Here is a 17,860-nt window from a genome sequence, read left to right as displayed (position 1 = left end):
AAGTATTATTAGGTGGTTCCTGGCACTACTGAGTATTTAGCTGTCACGCTGCAGTCGTGGGGAGGGAGAGCTTGGGGGAGAGCTGCATTGTGTATCTTGTGAGGAAAGCGGATTACATAAAATCGTCAGGGAAACGCTAGTTAGAGATTTCTATTGTGTGGGAAGCAGAGTGGTGCTTTTCACAGAACACATGCCTGTCTTGGAGAGCGGAAAGGTACCAACACTTGAAGTAACGCGTTGGGAAGAAGGTCTCTGTGTGGCTCCTGAGGTTACATAAGCAATATATGTGCATGAGTCTTCTGCCCCAAAATTCAAGGCTGCTGTGAAGCTCTCCTAGTGGGGCTGGCTGCAGGAGAGAACCGGTTAGTGTGTGGACGCATGCTAACACAGATGCTGTGAAGTATTTTGCTAACAGACCCCAGGAAACTCACTACTGGGAGGCTGTCAGTAGCCCTCAATCCAAACTGCAGCTGAACACACCGATATTTTTTATCTGGGGAAGAGAGATGATCACCAACCTGCATATTTTCCCCTCACTGTTTACCCCTAAAAATCCAGTAGAATTAGCTCATCAAGCAGTGGTTAAGTCCTTGCTGAATTAAAAAATTGCATATTACTCAGATCTTCTCCAACTGCAACCTCATTTTAAGCTTCTCGGTCAGGAGAACGGTCGTTGGGTAGATAGCAGTGACTGAACCGTGCTCACTGACAGCTTCTGTCAACTCAGCTGGCAGCAGAGCAGGGACACTGTGAGTACCTTGATGGATTTGCTCTGGACAAGAGGAGGAGTCCAGGCAGGTCTGTTACCTGTGAAAAGCCTTAGGTACCACGGGCAGTCAGATGACTGAAATTATATGGCTGAGGGTGGGTGCAGTCTGCAGTGGATCTGTTTCTCTGAGAAGGTGAAATATGGTTTTGAAGTAGAGGAACGGTCACGTTTGGCTTTCCCCACCCAGACAGCAGTGAGTTTCCAGTCAGCTGCTTTCTCTGATCAATGCATATGTAGCAGCACAGGCCAGAGAGAGTATTTTAGGCTTATTGCCATCACTATGCAGAAAATACTCCACCTGATGTCCTCTTTCCATCAGATCCAAGCAAGAATGTTTCTTTTCTCCATCAGTCTCCTGAGCTAGAAAGGAGCCTGGAGGAAAATATGCTGGCTGCAGCTCCTCTTGGAAAAAACAAGTAGGGCTAGGCTTTGACTGCCGTACCCTTTGCATCAGTCATCGCCTTTCTTTCTCTAGTTTTTCCACAATGAAAACAGTTCCGTCTTGCCTCTTCCCACACACCATCACCACGCAAAGCCCTTTGTCCAGCCCTAGTCGTCTGGTTTGAAGGTCCCTCTCATCTTTTCTTCTCTTCTGCCTGGACTCTGCAGTCCTCCCAGGGCTGTGTCTGTTGATAGTACAGATCTCCTGTGTGACACAGGAGATGTGACTTACATGGGCATTGTCACTCACAATTCAAGCAAAGGTTTGAACTGTGTTTTTCATGGTGAGTTAATTCCTTCACAAGTCCTGTGATTGATAGGGGTTCACAGATCTGAGCATGCTGGGTCTCTGGGCCTATCAGCTGACTGTTTTAATGCACTGTAGGGTTGCTGTGAAAAGGCCAAAAAGAGGCTTTTCCAAATACCAGATTACTGTTCAACTATGTTTTGCTGCTGTGACTTTTATTTCAGGGTACTCTAGGATTTTATGTTTGTTTTTACATGAGTGCATCAGCAGCTTTAGTGCTGTCTCTTCTTTTCAGTGTCTGTGGTGGAAGTTGCCACGGCCTCATGTAGACCCATTAGAGACCCCTAAGTTCCCCAAGCCAGCAAGCTGGTGTAGAAATTGCTGGCACCATGTGTTAGAAGTCAGAATGCAAGTTCTCAGTGCAGATCATGGGAGATAACTAATCATAGTTTAAGTGTTGCAATGCTGGACGAGGAAGGGCTTGTTCTGAGAGCTCTGCTTTTATCTCTTTGATTTTTACATAGCAAGGAGCGTGCCGCTGGTACTGGTTCAGGGACAGCAGCTGGCCTTGCAGGTGGACACCATCGGGAAGCATGGACTACTAAAGGACCGTCATATGAGGACTTATATACCCAGAATGTTGTCATCAGCATGGAGGACCAGGATGATCTTAACCGGTCTGCAAGTGAAGGAAAACCGGCCAGAGAGAGACCAATTTGGCTACGGGAGAGCACGGTGCAGGGGGCTTATGACCCTGATGAAATCAAAGATGGTAAGAAAATTCACAGAGCAGAAGTACTGCTCTGCTTATGCGATGCTCTTAGAGTGCTTTCAAAAATATGTTCCCCTGTGTGTGTACAGCTGCTGCTCCCTACACTCCAGATTTTGTCTGCTCCCCTCTGCTGTGCAAAGCAGCTGTGTGTAGGTAGATGTAAAAAACCCTGGACCGAGGGTTGAAATCCAGGCCAGTAAAGCTGAGTTACCCACAAAATTGTTTGTGCTTCTAAAATGCTAATTAATTATCTGTTACATCTTCCACCTTGAGAGTTTATTGCTTTTGAGTGAAGATCTTTGAGTCTTATCTAGACTTATCTTATTAGGTCACTGCTGAAAAGTAACATTTATTAACATTCAGGCGCTCCGAAGCCTGCCAAATCTACGGGTAGTGGTTTTGTGCTCCCAGCTGCCTTCTTGCCAATTGTTTTTCAAACTGTGTTTTATATGAGGAAATAAAACTTCTGGAAGTACATTAGGAAGGTCTGTCACCATGGCAGGTGAGTCTTCATTGCTTTCTGTTTGTTTCTCATTATCTTTGCTTTTATTTTCATTCATGTTGGGGTCAGGGTGTCCATAGACAATAGTCAAGATCTTGTAAACACTAGTAGAAACACTCTGCTTTGGTAAGTGTGCTATTTAAGCTTACACACTAAAAATAGGAAATAGAGACCTTCTATGATTTTTACAAGAGTGAATCAATAGATGCAATCTTCCAAGTCACCTGAGGATTATAGAATGAAACTGTTGATGCCCCAGGAAGAGAAAATGGCAAAAGGGCAAACACAAGATGTGTAAGCATGAGATCCTGGAACCAGTGCAATGCTCAGGAGAGGAGTGGAGTATGTAAGTATAGCAGAAGTGAAGAAAATGGATGTGAAATAAGGGCCAGAAGATATCTAATGATCTTGTTTGCATGTAACGCCTCTCAAGCATACGGATCCCAGAACTTTTTCCAAACAGATTAAACAAAGTGAGGTGATTGAAACAACCTCCTCCTGCAGTCTGTAGCAGATGTTGTTGTTACTCACTGGCCATGGTGAGTTCTCACCCTGTCTTTCTACATTCAATTCACCTGTAGTTTTAAATTGTCTCCTTGAGATGACTTTTGTTGTACACAACATAAATGTTTCTCAGATGCCACTGAAGGACATGGACGGGGAGTCTATCTCCTAACAGCACGATGGCATCCCAACTTAACCTCCACCTCTCCTGGAGATGGAAGAGGGCACTTGTGGAAATAGCCTGAAATTGCTGCTGCAGCACATTTCTGTAGCTCTTGGATGACATAAACAGGGAGGAAGGAAACTTGGGACTGTTGACAGAAAAGGTTCACAGCTTGGATCTGACAGGAACAGTTCTCGCAAGCAAGAGACAGCCCCTGAGCCACAAAGTCAGACTTTGGGGAGCTACCCCAGGCTGTGGTTGCTTCACAGCTCTCAGTGTGATGAGCTATGATATGATCTCACAGAGATTCTCTCCAATAGCCTCTTATGCTCTACAGTCACAAGCAACAAGCTGAGTGCAAGGCTGCCAACACAACGCCTTCATTCTTCCTTTATTTCAAGAATTTTCCCAGGCCATTAATAATAGTAGTTGCAGCCATCACCCATAACTGCAGCTTCATATACAATAAAAACATGAGTCCAGTGAAGTTAGAGGTGGGTCTTTTGGCCTTTATTTTACCACAGCAAAGGAGTGACCACAAACTCCCCTGGCTTTTGGTGCTAAATGCAGAACTTAATTCCTTAGTTCACCTGTTTCTCAGCATTTTTTTCATCTCAAGTTGAAAAAAGTAACCAGTGCACTTTTGTCCCTGGGGGACAGGCTTGGGCACCAACTGCCTAGATGTGGTGCTGAAATCATGAGGGTCCAGGTCTTGGAGAAGCAGGCAAGTGGCATTAATGTATGAAGGCAGAATGCCGTCACCTCAGCTCCGGCAATTGTTCATAGGGAGCGTCTTTAGGTGCAAGAGAGAAAGTTCCCCGTGAGGAGTCTGTCCTACTTTTAGGCCTTGTTTTTACATAAGGTTCTCTGTATTTCATTTTTTATTCTAGTTTCTTTCTTTTTTTTTTTTTCCCATACTGCCTGTAGGTTTATTGGTGCTGGGTGGACTCACAGTCCTCTCATCAAATGTAGGATTAGGAGATGTTTTCTGCAGAATGCCACTTTTTAAACAGAATTCTGCCTTTTGAATCCGTGAACTGCAGACACCCTGCCTACCCAAGCCCTGTCAAACTCTCCCAGCTATTGTACAGCCAAGCTGACTGAAAGAGGAGCGCAGGCTGTGTGTCTGTCAGCTGGGAAACTGCAGTCCCCTTCAAATAAGAGGTCCAGGTAGGGAGCCAGAGAGACTGGCTGGGCTGCATTTCAGCTTGGAGCTGTCTTAATGCAGCCTTCCACGCTGTGCTGTGCAGCTTGGCTGCAGGCTGTAAGCTGCATCTGCTTCGTGAGATAGATCTCACTCAATACCACCACCATGTTCCTGTAATGAGCTTTTCCCCTTCCTGCCTGATAGGTGCACCTTTGAGCTTAACTGACACGGCTACTTTGAATGTTGTTTTATAACACATGGTTTCCGTATACTCCCTGTCTGCCTGGATTCATCTGCTTGTCCTTATAGACGGGGAGCTCGGCAGGGCCTGGTTTTGGGTCTGTATTTATGGTCTGTGCTGGCAACACCCCATGGTCTCTGTCGTCACCGCGAGTCCTCCAGGCTGTGGTCACACAACCTGGAAACAAATGGACAAAAAGGAAACAGTCTGTCGTCGTTCACTTGTGAAACAGCACTGAGATACTTGCTGTATCTTTTACAAGTGTCATCATTAGGTGCACAGTCTGGGTATCTGGTAGCCCAGATTTAGGTCCCGAGGACTGCTTTCTGCTCCACAGTAAGGAAAGAACATCAGCCCAGCTGAGGGGCACCTGAGCTGGACATCTCCCTGGGGGAGGTCTTTTCCAGGTGCCTGCCCATCACGTGTTTGTTGTTTTCTCTTGCGATGTGCTCCTGGCCAAGGCTCCCAGCTGGGAGCCACAGTGACTCCAGGCCTCCCAGCTCCTAGGAGATGTCAATATTTGCTCTGCTGTTACGAGAAAAAACATAACTATCTCTGTCTTGTAAGGGAGAGGAGGAGCTGGCATAGAGAAAGGATTTCACTTGGCCAAGTGTGCTCAGTGGCAGTAATTAATACAGGTCCAGAAAGCCTTCAGAACCATCACCCTGATCTCTGCGAGGAAACAATCATTCCCTTGTGTTTCTTTGCAGGGGGCCGGGATCTGGATGCCTTCCAGGAGCGTGAGGAGGGCCGGGCAGCTCTGGATGATAATGAGGAGGTGATGCGTGCCCTGCTTATCCATGAGAAGAAGACACCTTCTGCTTCAACAGTCACCGTCGGAGGTGCCGCTCCTCTCTCTGGCGCCAACGCTAGTGACTCCGAGAGCGAGACAAGTGAGTCGGACGAGGAATCCCCTCCCCGCCCCCCCGCCACGACCACCACAACATATGGGCTGGAAGATGAGGAGGAGGATGAAGAGTTTGAGGTGGTGGCAGAAGACCCCACTGTTACAGTGGCTGGGCGTCCACACTCGTACAGCCAAGTGAGCCAGCGCCCTGAGCTGGTGGCCCAGATGACGCCAGAGGAAAAAGAGGTTTACATAGCCATGGGGCGACGCATGTTTGAGGACATGTTTGATTAACTGCCTCCTGCCATGGCATTTTTTAAAAAGTGACTTTTTAAGCCAGGGACCCCCTCGTAAAACAGAAGACTGAAGTGCATTTTTCCTCCCCTGTGCGCAGGGACGCTGGGGCTCGGGACAGCTAATCTCAGGCATCTTGCTCACCAGAGCGGGGGAGCAGGAAGGCTGCCTGTGCCAAAACAGGTAGGGGAGGACAAGTCTCAGAAGTGAGGATGCTTGCAAAGTGAAAATCTGCTTCAGGGTGCCCTGCACAGGCACTGCTTTAACCTTCTCCGAGGCCCCAGTGGCTGCTCCCCCCCACTCTCTCACGATTGCTTTGATTTTTGTTGTAGATCCTAGTGAAGTCCACGTCCCTGCCCTCAGAGGATGTAAGGGCTCCGCAGCCTGATCAGAGTGCTCTGCAGAGGAGGGTATAAGTAACGTTGCAGTTGCCTGTGCTCAGTGAGGGGAGAGGAGAGGGGGAGCACTTGTCTGCTGATGATGGCAAGCTTGGGCAGGGCTCGTGGCTGACCTCCTGCCAGCAGCCACTGGCCACCGTAGTGGCTATTTCTAAGCAGGCCTGTAGGCAGCAACGTTTTCTTGCTCCCGTTCGCTCCTTACTAGGTCTCAGCACCTCAAGGTCAGGTGTAACTTGAAACATGCAGAGTGAAAGCCTTGGCAAGCACACAGTTACTCTGTCCGTGTAATGAAAGCCCTCCATGGATGTGAGCTGTCAGAGTGCTCTGACTTATCAGGAGATATATTCATTTTCCAGTATTGCTGCCTGTTGCTTCTGCCTAGCCCCGTCCAAACTCCAGTGTTGCAGACGGTTCGCAGTGGGCAGGGCTGCAGCCAGGCAGTGCCAGAGAAATAGCATAGCTAGTTTTTATTTGCAGTCACACCAGGGTTGTATCGTTTTAAGAGGAATTATGCAATTTTGAATTCTGCTTTGGCACACTCTTTTACCATAGAAAAACATTTATCAGTGCCTACAGAGAAATGTCATATTTTTCATGTTTTTCTCTTTCAATTGAAAATGTTGGGGTTTAAAATTGTTGTGTTTTCCTATCCAGTACTGCAATAAAACAAAACGGTAAAAGAATTTTGTGTTCCAGAGGGTAGGGGCAGTGTTACATGCTGTTCCATTTACATGGGCAGCACGAATTTGCTGTTCACTGAGACTGTAAATCTGTTTTATGCTAACTATGCTTCTGTGTTCTGCTAACCTTGTAATGCCTCCTTTGTGGTTTTATTTTCAGCTTCTTGATATTTTGACTTCCCTCTTTTTTTAAATAGTGTTTTAAATTTGCTTTTAAGTAATTTTAAAGAATAAACAAACAGAAACTTCTCCCCTTTGTCATCTTCCAGTTTGTCATGTGCCTAGTTGGGAATGTTCTTTGTTTATCATTTTGATTTACTCAATTCAAGAAAAAAACCCAACATTTGAGGCTCTGCTTTGAGGGAAGGACTATTTGAAATCCCACTGCACATTGTTTCTCCTCACCTGAGCTTCCTTGAATGCCTCCTGGAATCTCCTGCACTTCCATGAAGGATGTTTCACTGCACTGGTGCTGTGAGAGGCCCTTTTCAATCAGCACTTCCATTCCTTTCCCCCTTCCTCAAGGGAAGCGTAGGCTGATGGTGGATGTCTAACAGACATTGTATTGCTGGTTAAAATGGTACTCTCGTGTAGACAGACTTCCAGGATCTGGTATCAAGCTTCTAGATATCAAGCCACAGAGCTGGTAAGTCAGATTCAGTCATCAGCTAACAGAAAAAAAGCGCTGTACCAATTCTGGCTAGATTTCATCTGGTTGAATTCAAGGCTGACACTGGAGAAAAGCAGATAGATTTACAAGGAGCCAGAGACAGAAAATGAGCGCTAATCCTGAATACAGTACAACTACTCCTGCTTGTAATTCACCAGTAGTTTATACTGAGTTTTTAGTCTGCAAAATCAAACTGTAGGTTTATTAAAGCTTAAGTGAAGAAATACTGGGTTTTATTGTAAGAGCACTGATAACTGCATCTATAGCCAGCATAATCATCTATAAAGTAGCGGTTTTACTTGATAAACACATTTAATTGTGGTTTGTATGGCGGTTATAATTTTTATCATTCAGCAAGGCACGTCCTGCACATGAGGGAATCGGTGCGGTGGTTTGTAGGGCATGCCTTCCATCTCTCATCCACCACACGCAGCCCTCAGGAGGACTGGTGAGGTCAAGATTCACGAGCAGATGCCATCATTGTTTCCTGCCCTCTCTAACAGCTTCTGGCTCTCAGAAAGGATGGCTGCTCTGCTCTGTTCCAGCCGGTTAGGGCTGTTGTTGAAGGACAACTATACGCTGTACTGCCCTGTCATGACAAGTACTGCTTCAATGAACAGGAGCGCGTACAATCGATAGTGCTTTTTTTAGGTTTTCTGCAGTTGAAGCAGGGCTCTGCACGCATGCCAGAAGAGGAAGAACAGCCGCTTCTGCAAGCAAAGCCAGCCACCGGCAGCAGGTTGGTGCTAATGCAAGGGATAAAGCCATCAGTTCTGAGGAAGGCCCCAGCCGTTCCCTCTGGCTGCTGGACCACGTGTGCTGCATTATCGCTAACCCAATAACACCGTGAGTGTGCTCAAGCACCGAAGCCTTCCTGGGTGACTGTTCTGTCTAACCCCATTCAAACCAGTTTCTGTGTCTGCTTTCAGCCTAAATTGTGTTTTATCTGATGAGTGTGCTTGAGGCCAGGGCACCGCAGCTCAGGCTGGAAAGAAAAACGCATTTCTCAAGCTGCCTCTGTCCCTGCTCCCATTGCGGGTCAGGGAAACCGCAGCAGAGTGATGTCCTCTGCACAGAGCAGGCCAAAGCAGATCAGTGAAGCTGCTGGTGGAAGGGAAGATCACTATCTACACTGGATACAGGAATGCTTTAATCTTTTCTACTAAGCACCCAAAAATTGGCTTCCTCCATGCAACCCTTCTTTTCCTGTGTTGCTGCCTCCTTCAAACAGACTCGGATTCAAACAGACTGTTGCTCTGTGAGAGTCGAGGGATTTGAAGATCCCCTGGAGGAAGGGCGGAAAAATAGCATCACCTCCTCCCTGAGACATCTAAGGAGCCCTGCCTCGGTGCTGCCTGCAGCGCCAGGGCGTGCTGCGGGGAGGTTTGACAGGGCCTGGCGGGGGAGCAGCCAGCTGAGCTTGGGTCTCTGTCTCCCGCTGCGCCCCACAGGGGGAGAGAGAAAATTGTCTCGGGAATCAAATGCATGACAAAGCCTTCACGGAAATGGAAAGTTTAGGAGCAGGTGGAAGGACGTGAGGCCTGTTAGCAGTGGGGCAAGCCAGTGGGCTGTCCAGTATGCTCTCCTGGGCAGGCTGCGGAGGGGAAGCAGCAGCAGCCGCCCCATTCCTGTGCCCTGGTGTGCGTTGGCATGAACAAGAGAGGCTGTGGGCCTGGGTCCCTTGGAGGAGGGGGGCATCACGCACTGCTGCAAAAAACTGCGCTGGGCTGCTCTGGGACTGGTATTGCTGTACCCCATTGGAAGCCCTGGGCAAGGTGACCGCATCCCTGGCTGCTTCACAGGAGGCTTTGGAGTATTGATCCAAGCATGGACTGCCAAGGATCCCTAAGCATCACGATACACTCCTGTTTAAAGTGTATTGACTGAGTCAACACAGCCTCTTCCCCAGGAGCGCGGGAGCTGGGCTGAAGAGTAGCTGCTGTCTGTGACCTGCTTCCAGAATCATGATCGATATTTATAAAGTCCAAGGAGATCATCACTCATACAGTCTTGATAGGAGGCGTAGCCAGACGCTTGAAGCTGTTTAAGATGTGATTGCAGAGAGAGTCATGGAGAGGCCGCTGCCTAAAAGGAGTGGCAGCCCAAGGCATGGGGGGTGATGTCTGATTGCTGGTGCTCCTGGAAAGCTGCCTGCCTGCCTGCTCGCTCCTAGCAGAGGGCAGAGAGCTGGGCTGTCCAGGACTACAACCCCATCACTCTATGGCAGAGCTATTTTCTCTCATTCAAAGTTATCCAGGGACATCTGGGTTTTTGCCTGTTTGGGATACCTAAATGAGCTGCCAGAAGGTGGTTTCTTATTTACCAGCATTAATTAGATTGAGAGAGAGAATGAACCTAATTTATATTTAAACAAAAATCAGATTTTGGAAGCGCCTGCTGTATCATTAAAAAATATATTAAGGACAGTGAGTATTTGTGCAACCATCCTGGAAGCAGCAAACAGAGTCTCTGAACAAGATGCTTTAAATATAATAGGTATCTTTGCTTAAAATACATTTCTGACCTAAATATAATTTAATTTCCATCCCTTTGAACAGTTTGATGCTAATGAACCAGCCAGGGATGGCAGAGAGGAGGCTGGGCCTGCCGCATGGGAAGCGACTCGGCTCCACTGCAGTGTGTTAGAGACCCTTCGTGCGCTTCACCCCGGCTGCGTGCAGCAACGAATGTGCAAATCCTGCCGAGAGCTGGCCACAGCAGCAGGAGGAAACCTTGGGCTGCTCAGCCTGAGACACAGGCAGGAATCCAGCCTGAAAATTAAGGCTGATCAAATATTGTTCCACGAGCATTAATGTCTGTGTGCAAAAAAAGGTACATCTGGCAAGGAGGAAAAACCACATCTCATACAGATGTGATTAAAGCCCTGACATACTGCTTCTGCTTATTTTTCACCTGGAACCCACATTGCCAACCTCTGCCATCCCATCACTTGCTGGAAGAAGGAAGGTGAGCAGTGGTAATTTTGCAGCGAGCTAAAATTGTCCGTATAGCTGAGAAGCTTGGCTCGGTTCCACCTGGTAAAGGGATCCTCCTTAAATCTTTTTTTCTGCACTTCTGACAATGGAAATCTGCCTGATCCAACACCAAATTTGCCAGGTATTGTTAGCAGAGTCCATGCTTTTCCTCCTCTTAACATACATTGAAGGGGAGGAGGGAGACCAGTATGCCAAGCACCATTTAATGGTTGCTACAGCTGACCTGGGTACGCTTAGGTTGCAGTGTCCGAACCAGCCCTGTCCCATATGGGGGAAAGATAGGTTGGGTCATGTTGGTCAGATTACCCATACCTGCTCTTTGCAAAGGTGCTGGTGGTTCTTCTTCTCCCCATCAGTGCCGATGGACTGTCATAAACTCAGCCCCTCTGCAATCACACACAAGCGTCGATTTAAAATGAAGTTTCAGTCCCTTCACCAGCAGCAGCAGCTCTGGCTCGTGCCACGTCCACTCTTGGGGCACGCGGCACTGCCATGCTGCAGCAGAGGTCCGCCGTGCAGATCTCGGCCGTGACTGCCCCTGGCTGTACCGCGTCCTGGCAGAGAGGCTTAACGAAGGATGGGGTAGGTCTATGTCTTCTCCAAAAATGGGGCTTTGGCTGGCCTTGGGGGCAATGCCTACTACACCCCCTAATTTCCTACAGCAGAGAGGGAAGTGGCATCAGCCCCAGGCTGGTCACTCGCTTACATGTAATCTTTGCTGCTTGAACTAGATGTGATTTAGTAGGATTGGATTTGATTATTTTTTTAACCCTTGTTCTTTTTGTCCCTTGGCAATATTTTGAGTTGCTGAATTTCTCATGATGTTTCCCTGCTGCTTCTAACAAAAAAATAAACCAAACTTTTTTTTTTTTTTAATGCAAATGAGGCTGTAAAATCTTTTTAGGGAGACATATCTGTTCTCCCTGCGCTGTCACCACAATTACTCTTCCTTTGCTATGCGATGCTTTCTTCTAAGAAGAAGCGCTTTCAACATCTCTCAGCCCTTCTGGTGATGACAGGAGATGAAAACTATCCCCATTACAGGAGGGAAGATAGGAGGGAAATGGGGTTAGAGGGAAATATGGCCTTTAGAAAATGACGCATCTTGAGAGAAATTTCACTTTCACACACTCTCCCCAGGCCACACGAGTGCCTTATCCAAGCAAAGAAAAATACAATATACTGAAGAGGGACTTGGTTCATGGTGTGTTTATCCTGGTGTATTCCTTTGCCTCAGAGCCCATTAGGAAGGGTAATATTCTCCGAGTGTGCCAACCAACCTCTTGGATGTTATACAAAGGCACTGGGAAGGCTGCAAGTTAGCAATCAACTTCAGCAGGAGTCCGCAGGTCCATTTGAACGATCTGACTCCTACTTTCACCGTGCCAGAAGATTTGGTGCAAGAATAACTCGCAGCAATGAATTGCAAAAATGAGTTTGGTGTCACATTATAAAGTACCTCTTTCTTCCAGTGTTTCATCTGAGTGTGCTGGTATGTCTGTGTGTGAGAAGCAAGTATGTAATGTAGGGGGCTGCCCAGCCCTCCTGAAACATGCGTCCCTTTGAGAACGTTAACAGATAAGGAATTTTGTATGGTTTAGGTAAGAGCTACTGCCAAGAGCAGCAAATAATAGTTGGAGTTTTTATTATCTAGACAGTCATGTCATTGCAGCCTGTCTGAAGTCTGGAATAAACAAGCTTATCTCCATAGATGGCAGGCGTGGATTCTTCCAGTTGGACAGGTGTCAAAATGCCACATTTTCAGCCCTTTCAAAGTTATGGGTTTTTTTTTTTAACTCTTTGCATTTTTTGCATCTCACGCAACAGGCGCTAGCATCTCGGTGCTCCAATGGAGCAGGCACTACCATGAACTAAAGACCTCTGGCTTGGAACCATACTAATGAGCTCCTTGTGGGATTGCTAATTTGCATGCTAATGGGGTCTGCCCCAGGAAACGTATGAGTCAAGCCATTAGAAATACCGAAAACAAGCCAAATGCATACTCTTAAGTGGAAGCACATTTGTTCAGGTGGTCAAAACCAATAAACAGGAGATGAACAGCTACCTGTTTGTAGAAAGTGTCTAGCGCATTTCAGGTCTGCAGTGGACATAAAAACTGCTTCATGTCTATCTTGGTAATAAAAAGAGCATCGACACTGGAAATCCACGTTGGAAAGGAAATAAATCATGCATTGCTATGGTTTTATTTATAATGTTTGTTGAGTAGAAAGGGGCAGTGAAACAGGACCTTTCTCTGCCCCATAGAAAACACCCTTTGGCACTTGGGGAGGTAACAACAAAGCAGAAATGGGAACCGCTCTGACAGCATCTGGCTGCCGATGGATGCTCTCAATGGGAAATCCAGCATTTTTTAGCGCTAGAAGGAGCCAAACGTTCAGTGAGATCGGTGCAGTATGTGCCGTACCAGCAACAGATGCAGAAGCACAGAGGCAGCTGTTGTGATTCAGGTGCTTGTTCTCGTCATCAGTGGTTTTTACAGGAGCTGTGGCCACGCCGCAGGATTCACAGAGCACGTTAGCAGAAAGAGCTGTATGTGGAGCGTGGCCTGCTGGAGATGGCTTCTTCCTGGCCTGGCCATTTCCCCCTCCTTCCCCCCAGCCCTTCCCTTGTATTTTGAAGAGGGAAAATATGAAAAAACAAATACGCCCTTTAAACTGGGAGAGCAAACCAGATGATACCCAAGCCTATAGCTTAATGGCAAGGAATCAAGGAGAACAGATAGTTGCAGGTCCATCTTGCTGATAACTTTTCCTCACAGGCTTTAACTATACAAAACCACAGAATCTCAGAATGGTTGAGGTTGGAAGGGACCTTTGGAGGTCAACTGGTCCAACCCCCAACCTTGAGCTGGCTGCACCCAGGACAATGTCCAGGCAGCTTTTGAGTATCTCCAAGAAGGGAGACTCCACAACCTCCCCGGGCAACCTGTGCCAGTGCTCAGTCACCCTCACATTAAAAAAGCATTTCCTGATGTTCAGATGGAGCCTCCTGTGTTCCAGTTTGTGCCCATTGTCTCTTGTCCTGTCACTGGAGAAGAGCCTGTCTCTCCTTTACACCCTTCCTTCAGGTATTTATATACATTGATAAGATCCCCCTGAGCCTTCTCTGCTGCAGGCTGAACAGCCCCAGCTCTTTCGGCCTCTCCTCATAGGAGAGATGCTCCAGTCCCTTCATCATCTTTATGGGCCTTCGTTGGAGTCTCTCCAGTATGTCCATCTCTCTCTTGTACTGAGGAGCCCAGAAGAGGGCTCCAAGTGTGGCCCCACCAGTGCTGAATAAAGGGGAAGGATCACTTCCTCCCACCCGCCAGCAATACTTTGCCTAGTGCAGCCCAGGATACCATGTGCCTTCCTTGCGACAAGGTCACGTTGATGGCTCGTGTTTAACTTGGTGTCCACTAGGACCCCTCAGATCCTTTTCTGCCAAGCTGCTTCCCAGATGGGTGGCCCCAGCATGTACTAGTGCATGGGCTTGTACATCTCCAGGTGCAGGACTTTGCATTTCCCCTTGTTGAACTTCATGAGGTTCCTGTCAGCTCATTTCTCCAGCCTGTTGAGGTCCCTCTGGATGGCAGCATGACCCTCTGCCATATCAGCCACTTCTCCCGATTTGGTGTCATCAGCAAACTTGCTGAGGGGACGCTCTGCCCCATCAGATCATTAATGAAGACATCGAACAGGTTTGGACCCAGTATTGACCCCTGGGGTAAACCACTAATTACTAGCCTCCTACTAGACTTCATGCCACTCAGGGCCTGGCCCTTCAGCCACTTTTCAATCCACCTCACTGTCTGCTCATCCAGTTTGTACTTCATGAGCTTGTCTATCTTATGGGAGACAGTTTCAAAGCCGTTCCTGAAGTCTAGGTAGACAATACTCACTGTTCTCCCCTCATCTACCAGACCAGTCACTTCATCATAGAAGGTTATCAAGTAGGTCCAGCATGACTTCCCCTTGGAGTATCCATGCTGGCTACTCCTGATGATACGGATGCGTGCTCGGAGGTATGGATGCTTGGAGCAAGGGTTTTGCTCCCGGCTGTGCTCCCTTTACCGCCCAGCAGCGCTGCTTGCGAAGCTTCCCTCTCTGTGACCAGCAGAGCATCCTACTCTGGTGCAGGCACAGGAGCTGCATTGCTGGAGCTGGGGGGGGTCTCTCCTCTTCAACCCGTCCCGAGGGGATGGGGCAGGGGGCACATTTCCAAGGCACTGCATGACTGCCAGGTGAAAACTGCCTGTGGAAGTGGATAGGAAGGTGGAGAAGTATCAAGAGAGCAATAAGCAGGGCACTTATCTCCTCCTTAATCACAGCCCAGCCTTCATGAGGTCTGCAGGGAGAGCTAATGGATTAAATACAGGTATTAAATGAAATCTTGGAAACGTTTCCCTCACCTGGCAGGACCAAGAAGCTGACGATACGAGGGAGCGCTCCCAGCGCATCCCGGCTGTAAGAGGCAGCCAAAGGAGCAAGGGCCACGGTCACTCGTAACCAGACGTGGGATTTAATAACCTGGGTTTGCCCTGCTGGTGCCAATGCCAATCCTGAAATTTCCTGAGTACGTCCTTCAGCAATCCCAGATGGACTCAACAGGGTGCTCCTTCTGGAGTTGTTTTTAGCCTGAGGAGGAGGTCAGTCTGTGTTTCATTTCGCTACGGGCACTTGCTGCAGTGCTGTCCATCTCCAGGGCTGGGCCCCACGCACGAGGCACACGAGCAAAGAGCCGCAGCTCTTTTGTGGCCAAAAACTACAGCAGCAATCTAAGAGATGCTTTGATCAGTTACTGATATGACCTGCACAAAATCTTGCAAAGGTGTCCTTAAAATGCTCATTTGGGTCCCTAGGTGCCCTTTTATCAGAAGGAAGGCTCCAAAACATGTGGCTGAAGATGAGGGGTGATCTCTGTCCTGGTGCCACGGGTGGCTGAGTGCGGATGGGAGCTCACCAGGAAGGTTTCGGTGAGTAAAAGCACTGTTCACAGCTGGGAAGTAGAGGTGGAACAACATATTGTCAATCATATACCTTAGCACAATGAGGTTTAATGCTGGCTACATTCCCAAGCCATAGGATCTCACCTTTGGTGGTGCTTTCAGCAAGGCTGCAGTAAGCTTTCCTCCTCCTTCCTCTCCCGGGAACTCCTTCTTCTTAAAAACACTAGGAAAAGCAGTGCTTTTCATCATTTCAGGGGGTTATCCAGAATGTGTGAACTAGCCCTGCCCCTCAGGTGACTGTAGCACAGCTGGGTACAAGGGGTTATTCACTTTCTCTTTTACTAAATGGATGGGATGGTGGGAGTCCCTTCACAACCAGGTGGCTTGCAAGTCTTCATGGAGAGGGCAGCTCTGCCCACAGCTGAAACTAACACTCTGAACTCAACTCCAAAAACTAAGCTTCAAGGACTGTGGGCAAAGCTAACACATCTTTTGGGAGAAAGCAAATCATGATAATAAATGGTATCATAATTCAAAGTATTTTCTCAATATAAGGCTAAATTAATGTAATGCACTTCTTAGGGACAAATCAACAGCAATCAGTCTAATCAAATTGACGTTTAAAATAATCCGACACAAGTAGAAAATCCTATTTAGCTAAGTAATGATGCCAGCCATTTTATTCAGTCACTTCCAGAGTATAAAGAGAATCCTTCATCTTTGAAGTCAGGGACATTAGTTTCTCCAGCTCCTTCTCCCTTTCCCAGCCCACTTCCCCTTGCTTTCGGAGGGTCACTGGCTAGGATGTCCGACTCCCACAATCCTCACACCATCACCACCTAAATAAAACCTCAGCAGAAGTCACGCTTCATTAATACACACCATTAACACCTTCTGGTTGCGTTATACAAGCATTAGGCGCCAAATTGTCATTAGAGGTTGCTTGAGCATTACTGGGAGTACAGAATCACCCTTACGTTTTAGACAAAACTGCGCTGTGCTCGCTGCTTGCTGCTGTTTTGGCAGTGGGGAATGGCCAGGTCAATGAGGTGTAGCCAAGCACGGGGTCAACATCAGGTGTGCAAGGAGCCGCGCTGGGTAGGTGCGGTGGGACCGTGGGAGACAGCGACAGCGCGGCGCAGCTGACCCTGCCGGTGGGTCCTGTGTCGTAATTCAAGCAGCAGTGATTGAAACAAAGCAGCAGGGTATTATATGGATCATAAACCTGCCTTAAAAGAGCGTCTGCTCTCAGACCCCTGAGCTAACTCAGCCCACTGACAAGGCCGTATTAGTACCATGCTCAAGAGGCAGCTCCAGGTGGAAACAGGATGGAGGGAGATAGGCATGGAAGTTAAGAATTAACAGATAATTAACTCATCGGATACACACAGGCATTGCCATCTCCTCATTAGGTTGACACACACAGTCCCACCATTGCACTCACTATACAATTTTAAGTCCTTGGCTTTGTTTGAATTCAAGTAACTTTTAACTCACTACTAATTTGCCTCCTTTTGTAATTTTATTCCTGAAATTAAGAATCATTGTTTCCTTCTCTTTGTGCTCCTGAGAAGCGGTTGCACCTTTGTATATCTATGACAGCTGGCATGTGCAAAGGCACATAATTCGGGCAGGTGCCTAGTGTCATCTTCTTCCTCACCCAGGCTACCATTTGTACTTTTCTAACCATCTCACAGTTTTGTGGGTGAGTGATCTACCGGCTTTGACTTCTCAAACCATCTTCTTCCTGCCCAGGAGTCTTCAGACTCCAAAAATGTTTTTGACCCACTACTTTTGCTCTGTACTGTGTTTATCCCCAGAGCCCCAGCAGGGAATTAGCCCTTTCCTTTGGTCCCTGGCTGTGCCACCACCTCCACTGCCCTGGTGTCAAGGAGAAGACCATACACAGGAAGCTTCTTCAGAAACTCTCCTTTGACCAGGGTTGCTCTTCCCCAGCTCTGGAGAGAAATGCCAGCAAAGTTGCTCATCTGTTATATGATGTGCCATCTGGAGACACTATCCCACACACAGAAGGGAGTTTACATGAGCCGAGGGATTCAAGCACATTTCAACAGTTTGAATGTATATGAACTTTCAAAGAGTGTTAGGTACAAAAAATATTACCATGCTACTCCAGCACCAGACGCACTGGTAAATTTAAAGATGTAAATTTAAGGGTGTAACCAATGCAACTACCTGAGCTATGGCTTCCCAGGGACATCATGTGTCCTCTCTCTTTCC

General features: G+C 47.6%; 1 protein-coding gene across 3 annotated transcripts in view; it reads left to right on the top strand.

The window, feature by feature from the left end:
- The window catches only part of GTF2E1 (general transcription factor IIE subunit 1), a 54,933-nt gene extending 47,679 nt beyond the window's left edge, over positions 1-7,254 (top strand). For all 3 annotated transcript variants that reach the window (XM_054813655.1, XM_054813654.1, XM_054813656.1), the window contains 2 exons: positions 1,982-2,229; positions 5,497-7,254. In XM_054813655.1, coding sequence (XP_054669630.1) covers positions 1,982-2,229; positions 5,497-5,927 — 679 coding nt within the window. In that variant the 3' untranslated portion in view covers positions 5,928-7,254. The remainder of the gene's footprint in view (positions 1-1,981; positions 2,230-5,496) is intronic.
- The last annotated feature ends 10,606 nt before the right edge of the window (positions 7,255-17,860 follow it).

This window comes from Grus americana, chromosome 1, assembly GCF_028858705.1.
Source record: "Grus americana isolate bGruAme1 chromosome 1, bGruAme1.mat, whole genome shotgun sequence".
Lineage (NCBI taxonomy): Eukaryota > Metazoa > Chordata > Aves > Gruiformes > Gruidae > Grus > Grus americana.
The sequence above is the reverse complement of the archived record's forward strand: the minus strand, read 5'-3'. Positions and strand labels throughout refer to the sequence as shown.